Below are 7,845 nucleotides of genomic sequence, written 5' to 3'. Positions count from 1 at the left end.
CTTGCACACCCCTGGGTTCTGAACTCAGCAGGAATCACCAGCATTCTTAGAGGAAATTTTGCAGCTCTGGAGCCTGGTAAAAGAACATCTGGACAAGTTCAGACCCACCTGAAATTCTCAGAGCTGGCAAATGCAGTGCCCACCCACTGGCAGCCCAGCCCAGCCCAGCCCAGCACACCCAGCACTGGGAAATCAACCCCTGCTCAGGCCAAAGTGATGCATTCCCAAGCTTCCTCAATTCAATGGTTTTATTTTTTCTAAGAATACTTCCAGAGGACAGAGAAACACAGACAACTGGCAAGTCTTCATATTCAGTTCTTTCTCCAATCCTTTAAGAGAAAAAAACCTGCAAATTGAATCTTTTCAGTGAGTTCCAACACTGCTCTCAGCTCTGCCTAGGAGACAGTCCCTGCCCCGAGGAGCTTCCACTCTAAGAGAGTAATACAAAGGTGAGGGTCACAGGGACAAGAACGAGAAAGGTGACACAGTTTTCATGCTGCTGGTGCCATTCCTGGAGACTGGTACATGTGTTTGTGCTGGCAGTCAGGATGGACACACTGAGGAGACCACACAGTGCACCCGGCACAACGTGTTCTCTCTGCAGGTATTTGGAAGGGACAAGGTAAAGAGGATCTCAAGAAAGTTTTCAAGGCAGTCCTGTGATGAGGAAGGCATTTGTTCTATGTAGAAATTTTTGCCTATTTACATACTTTTTTTTTAAGAAGAAAATAAAATAGTTATTATGCCAAAAAACCATTCTTCAAATCAGCTGAATGACAAAAATAAAATTTTCAGGTGATGTCTTTCTAAAATAAATATCAATAGGTAAAAATAGAAAATGGAAATAAATAAATACATGTATCCAAGCTATCTTGTTAAAACACAAACAAGCATAATTCCTTATTGAAAAGTAGCCATGGAATCCTGATTAAAGCAGCGACTGTTCAGAGCATCCTTCTCCTCAGTAACAGAGAAAAATCAGTCCCAAGCAGTAAATAAAAGAATTTCTTGTAATAAAAGAAATATAAAGGACTGTGTTCTTTATAGGAAAGTACAGAAGACTTCCCTGTTTGCTGATCAACAGAGGCTAAAAATCAGTGTTCCATGATGCAGCCCAGATGAAATTTACTGGTATTTCCAAGCAGTGGAAGGTTAATATTTTTTCTCCCATAGGATAAAAAAGAAAAGTAAAGCCCCATCTGTGATTGATTGTGAACACACATGTTTAGTCCCCTGATTGAGCAGAAAATTAATCCATCTTAAAAATACTGAGCTGCTCTTTGTCCCCCTCCCCAAATAGCAACTCCCACGTACAGAACCAGACATTTCAGGACACAGGGACTGCTCAGCACAGCGAGCTGGGCCAGCTCAACCTTGGGCAGGACACTTTTACTGCTTGGGAGCACAAGCTGCACCAGTTTGGGATGGTCCAACACGAGATCAATGTTTCCATGGCAGCACCTTGCATTTCAAGGGTAGTTGATTGCCCTGAGCTCCTGCTGGCAGGAGCCAGGCTCAGTTTGGCCGGTGTAAGTCACAGTGCTCTGGGTGACAGGAGGCAGGGTACCCTACTCCCCATACTCATAAGGCAGTACCACTCCAGGAAATCTGTTTCTTTCTTGAAGGTTTCAGGTTTTTTGTGGTCCTGTATGTCCTCTTACTTTTTAAGTTGTTTTTCTACCTATTTAAAAGGAGCAACATGCCCAGATTAACAACAGAGGTCAAGTAGGCAAGGATTAAAATGTCCACAATGCAAGCTCTAGATTTACAATGTACTGGTCATGCATAAACCCCTACAGATCCTGGCAGGCATTTAAACATTTAGGTTGATGGAAGATCAAATTGCTAATGAACTGACTGCTGAATGGACTGTAACCAGCTTGAAATCACTGGTAGGTTCTCCTGCTGATGTCACAACAACTGAAGTCATGTCAGTGGTCATCTACTTTAGCCCTTTTTGCTTTCAAGGAAAGATGCTGCAAGAAAAGAAAAGAACAGAAAAACTGCTTAGCAGACACACCAAATTTAGAAAAAAAATCAACTACAATGCTTTCAGTCCTTAATAACAACTCAAATAAATTCTAACATAAATATCCACACCCATCCAAGCTCTGCTAGTTACTGACACAACTAAAATAAACCCATTAAATAATCCACATGTACCCCAAAGGGATATTCTAGGTTGGTATAAAATAACTTCTTCTGCACTAACTGCAAGCACAGGAACAATTTCCCACTGGAAGCAATTTTCCAAGTGTAAAAATGCACAGAAAGATGTGCTCCCAACAATACACCTGCAAAAAACACGAGGAGAATGTACGGGAAGGATGAGATTTTAACAACTGTATTAATCCTGAAGTTGGACTGGATCTTTGGAACCTCTGTGCTCTTAAAGGCCTACAAAAATGTGGGATTTAAATATGAAGGGAGTTCTACAAAACTTGGAATGAGAAATAACTGACAAAGATCAAGCTGTAGGAGAACATTTTTTAACACAGAGTCCTGTTCAGTGGTAATTTGTTTTTAACTTGACACAGAAATAAAACCTTTATTATTTCAGGAATCTCTTCCTAGCACAAAGATGTATCCTTCAGTAGAAAAGGGGTCTGAATATCTATAAATTAACACAGATCTGTTTGATTTGCAATGGTTCACTTATTCACATTTTACATATATGACTCAAAGTTTTATACAAGAGAAATATTTCTAATTTTCAAACATTTTATAAGGACACCCTAGCCTTTTGGCTGATATGGATAACTGACCAGGCTGGAAAAGAGAATTTTCCTCAAAACCAGCACCATCCTTCAGAGTTTCCATTTATTTTAGGATGAAAGCAATGATTAGGTCATACTGCAAACTGAGTTCACTTGATCGAATCAAAAGCATGGCAATGGTAAAAATTAGGTTTTGATGTAATTTCATAGATTACCTACAACAGAAGCAGCACTACCCTGAAAAACATGTTCCCTCAGTCAGGTAGGCAGCACAATTCAAGACAAGTCGTCTTTGCTACCACCTACCTAAAGGAAAACCTCATCCCAAACTTCAGCCCATGGAGAGGTCACAATGGGATTTTGTGTGGGTGCAGGATGTTAAATGTAAATTATGTGACAACATGTAAATATGTGAGTCAAAGGACTAATTATTGCAGGAACAGATTTGATACAACATTGGCTCAGCTCCTTTTTACACCATGTCTGCAGATCATCTCCCAGCAGCTGAAGGCTCAGGGGTCTGCCCCACAGGGTCATCACTGCCTTTGTTAAATGTCTTATAGGAAAAAGGCAGAAAATATTCAGATACTTAGTAAGTCCATTTATAGATGGGAGTTGTCTGGGTAATTGAGATGAATTATCCAAAATCAGCATAAAAAACCCTTCTCTCAAGTCGGTCACATGAACAGATGCCAGACTGTTGGGAACTGTAACCACAGAGCTGTCCTAAGGTGCTCCATGCACCACAGGATTCTCTACTCTGACAAAACCCCAAAGAAGTGAAAGAAAACAAATCAGATTCTCCAAAAAGTCAAATAGTGTAGCAGATATATAAACCGGAAACAGACCACCTTTTTCACAGGTCTGATATGCAAATGCATTTTCTCACTCTGATTTTGGAAATATTTCATTAATTTAGAATATAAAGCTCAGTAGTTATTAATGTCCCATGGGAAATTCAAATACAAGATCAGTTTGGTAATCTGTACAGTATTTATAGGCTATGTGGTACCAACAGCTGCAGCAGAACTAACATTTAGATAATATTTCATACCAATTCAGTTCTCAGAATGACCAGTGAGTAAGTCTGGATTGACAGATTCACATGGGACAGAGTCAATAAAGGTTGGTGACAGCTGTTAAAAGATACTTGTAAATAAAAGGTATCTGTAGCACACACAGCAATTTGCAATAAAGGTTTGCACAAACAGCAGCTGTTCTTTGCCATTACACATTTGAACAGATCAGAACTGATTTTTCTGCAGTAAACATAATTAGTACTCAAAAAAAGGCTCAGGATTTTCACAAAGATTTGCAAGCATACAAAGGCTCTCCCAAAATTATTATGCAAAGTGTGACCACTGCCAACCTACAGCGCTGCTCAGGGCAGTGCTACCAAGTGCCTATATTCAAACGTAGAATGGCTGAAGGCTTCATTTCCCAAAGTGATACGATGGAAAATGCAACTTTACCAGCAAATGGATCTCATTTTGTAACTCTGAGATCCACTGGCTGGCTAATAGGGAAAAACCTTTCATGCATCAACTTACTATCCTCTTCCTTCATATTAAAACCACTAGAGCTTCATTTCTGTCCCATTAGACCACACCAAAACATAAACCCTTAGAAAGTTCAGATACAAGAGCTGCTCATGCAGCAATGGTACCGTTTGGCCTTTTTGCCGATTCCGTACCGTTCCTTGCTGGTAAAAGTGAGGTGCCAGTTCCAAGAGCCAGGAGGATTCAACAGCTGTCACATCTCTCATGTAATATTTAGCAGTCTGTATGACTTCATTGTAAACTACCCTGAGAGAAAGGAGACAAAAATGAACAGTGTTTGCTGTAAAGCAATGCGGGAGAGCTATTAACAGCACAGTTTCACACACATGCTGCGAGAGGTGGCACTTACAGAGGGACAAGAGAGTCTTTAAGCTGTAATTCAGCCTCTTGCCTCTTTCTCTCTGGTTGGTCAGAGTTCTCTACTATCTATCTCTAAGAGGATAAGTTAAGACAATCTTTAGAATGACATGAAAACAACTTCCCATACTACCAGACCATATGGATGCAGGTATATATGAAAGAATGGTTCTTATAATAGGGTCTAGGGGGACTCGCAAGTGATGCTTTGGAAGACAGAATATGAGTTACTCTGTGATATCATAAGGAAAGATGGCCAAAGCACCAAAACCCTGGACCCACAACAAGGAGGGCACAAACCCCAGCATGACTATCCCTGGCGCCAGTCTGCAGACAAGTAAGATAAGCATCAGAGGAAGAAATCAGCTTTAACTCCTGCCAGAACATCTCCTGGGAAGAGATTTAGGAACAGCCCACCATGTGGACTCATCCCCACTGCCAGCACAGTAAGGTTGCCAGCATGGGCAACCTATTTCTGAAGTCACCTTCAGCAGGGAAGGTAATTTTCCCCAAGGAAGTGCAAACCCCTGCACTGAAGGGGTAGCTACCAAATCCTTGAGTCACTATCTGCCTCCTATACATGGCAGAGCTGCAAACACCTGAGGTTTGTGGTTTCTCATTAATTGGTATTTTGCTCTCAAAAGCAAAGGGGAAAGAGTCCAAAATTCCCTTTGCCAAATGCAGCCTGAGACATGGCAACTAACACAACTAAAGAGAAATCAGAGGAAAACAAATCAGAATGAGAACGTATTTTCTATACATCTATAGCAGACAGAGAACTGAAGCCCTCAATAGAGGATGGTTGCCCAAGCTGCAGTAGCACTGAAATTTAGGTTGCTAAGTTAAACTCCTATCTGACAGGATGCAATGACACCAGGCCAAGCTTATCCTTCAAAGTCTCAGCAGCAGGCAGTGAAGGACAAAAGTCCGAATACTTCAGGTTGACCACGCTGACCTGAGAGTCAGAAACACATTTCTGTTCATTATCTGAGCACCTCTGACCTGCAGATGGAATGATCATATCCCAGCTAAAGGGAACGTACAACCAGTTCTTCCTTCAATCTGCTGGACAGCCATAATTTTTCACATCATGCGTTCTATGTGTAAGCCCTTTCCTAGCAATCCATTTGCCATTTCTGCAGCAACTGTTTGACAGGATATTTCCTTAGCAGGCTTAATAAAAGTAAATTAACCCTAGCTCTGTCTAGGTACAGAGACTACTTGGAGAACAATCTGCAGTGCAAGGTGTGATGCCCACTAAGCAGGGGCACCTGCCTCTGCTTTCCAACCTCTGCAGGTTCCTTTGGCAGTAAACATCATTCTATTTCCCTAATTTATTTGGACACTCCCTACAAAAAGTTGCAAAGGAATGCCACTTGGATTCCCTCTGTGGGAACTATGACCTTCTACATCTATTCCTCCACTGATGGAGAGAAGCAATTCAATTTGGATGCTGCAAATCCCTTTAAAAAAATCCCCAAAGAAGAGAAAGCAGCTCTAACTTACCAGCGTGGAGGTTTCTCTGCATACAGCACTGAGCTGGGGTGGATATGAAGCTCGTGGTCATCACGGATAGTCCTTGAAAGCAAGATACTATTTCAGACTGTGCCTCTCTTTATTGCTTAACATTTGGTTCCTTTCTGCCCCAGTATGAATGTTTAATAAAAGCAAGAATGAAAGGGCTGGAGTAAATTAACAACATTTGCATTTAATGAACAGATAAAACCAGGCCTAAATCCTGGACAAAGGAACAATCAACAATTTAATGTCCTAAAAGAGTTTTACATTAAATTAAAAAGTAGCATTTCAGGCTTTTATTCATTGCTCTGGGAGTGCTACAACACTGCTGCACTACAACTGTACTTTCTTAACTTAAAACAATCTAATGACTACTAGTGGCAGTTTCCCACTATTAATAATTTTAGTTATATTTGCCAAAGAGAAGAGATAAACACTGAAGCAGTTTGCAAATACAGAACTTAAAATAATTAGTGTATCAATTGCCACATGTTCCTAACAGCAAATGTCTAGAGAAGCATCTGCTTGTTGATTAAACTTAGATTTATTCATCAGAGGAGCTTTCCAATTAAGCAACAGTGGTACTGGAATTGTATATAGTCACCTGTAAGCTCCCGTGGAGTGGAATTTAGCTGCATTAGCAAAAAATCCAGAAACTATGCACCTCAAAACAGGATCTGGATCACCTAGAAAGAAGAATTTTTCTGTAAGATGAGTCAGTGGAATGCCAAAAGTCCTAAAATACCACTTAATCATCTCAAACAACTTTTCAGAGCGCATCAGACTTTGATAGCAAAGGTAAGAGGGCAGACAAACCCTGCAATTCCTTTTGACTTTCCTTTTGACAATTTCACAGCAAATCAAAAATTGCTACCTAAAAAATGAATGCTGCCACCTGTATCTCCATGAAGAGTTTCACAGTCCCTACAGCAGCCCACTGTGACAGCTGAGCACTGAAGGCTGATTTTTCAGAACAGGTAGACACAAGTGCTGAGAAGTAGTCCTGGCACCCATGCACTCACAGCACAGCTGGAAATCACATCCCAAAGATTGCACAGCACTTTGAACAAAAATGGCCTTTTTGAAAAGACAAACAGGGAACAGGGTGACCTATTTATGAGTCTTCTGGAAAATCTGTCCATTAAATATATAATCAGTGGTTATAATCTCTTGCTGGAAATCTTAACTAATGAAGACCGAACGAAAATTTAACTGCACAAATAGGCTAAAGTGCCCTGCTGCAGCCATTTTTAGGAAAAAAATAGGGTCTAAATCAACGTTATTTTGAGGCCAGGATAAAAATACTCCAGAGGTTACAAGAAAAGCAGGGAGCAGACTGACAGTTTAGAAACTACCTTCAATATGTATTAGACAAGAGCTTAAAAAAATTTCACCTTCACTGGACTTCTTTGGCACTTTAAAGCGGACGAGAAGTTTTTTCAGCTGCTCTCTTACAACAGAAGCTCTAACAAGCCCTTTGTAGTTCAGAAAGTGTTCCTGACACCACTGGGAGCTCTTGCTGTGCTGTACAGTGAGAAGAGAAAAAAACTGCAATGAGATACCATCAGCAAAGCAAACGCAGTCTCTTTTGGGTAGCCTTGCTCTGTTTTAATTCTGTCTCCTACAACACATTTATTGTGGTTTTCCCTGAAAATTACCTATTTACAGAGCAACTACCGAGGGTATGTAGCATT

The 7,845-nt window shown here is 40.7% G+C and overlaps 1 protein-coding gene across 2 annotated transcripts in view; it reads right to left on the bottom strand.

Moving 5' to 3' along the window:
- Positions 1–230: 230 nt before the first annotated feature.
- DHX35 (DEAH-box helicase 35) overlaps positions 231–7,845 on the bottom strand; it is a 28,806-nt gene continuing 21,191 nt past the window's right edge. The window contains exons 18-22 of one of the 2 annotated variants that reach the window (XM_048321949.1): positions 7,546–7,675; positions 6,756–6,837; positions 6,140–6,211; positions 4,384–4,522; positions 231–1,976 (exon numbers count right to left, since the gene is read on the bottom strand). In XM_048321949.1, coding sequence (XP_048177906.1) covers positions 1,932–1,976; positions 4,384–4,522; positions 6,140–6,211; positions 6,756–6,837; positions 7,546–7,675 — 468 coding nt within the window. In that variant the 3' untranslated portion in view covers positions 231–1,931. The remainder of the gene's footprint in view (positions 1,977–4,383; positions 4,523–6,139; positions 6,212–6,755; positions 6,838–7,545; positions 7,676–7,845) is intronic. The other variant, XM_048321950.1, reaches the window with a different exon arrangement.

This window comes from Corvus hawaiiensis, chromosome 17, assembly GCF_020740725.1.
Source record: "Corvus hawaiiensis isolate bCorHaw1 chromosome 17, bCorHaw1.pri.cur, whole genome shotgun sequence".
Lineage (NCBI taxonomy): Eukaryota > Metazoa > Chordata > Aves > Passeriformes > Corvidae > Corvus > Corvus hawaiiensis.
This window is presented reverse-complemented; position numbering and strand designations above follow the sequence as displayed.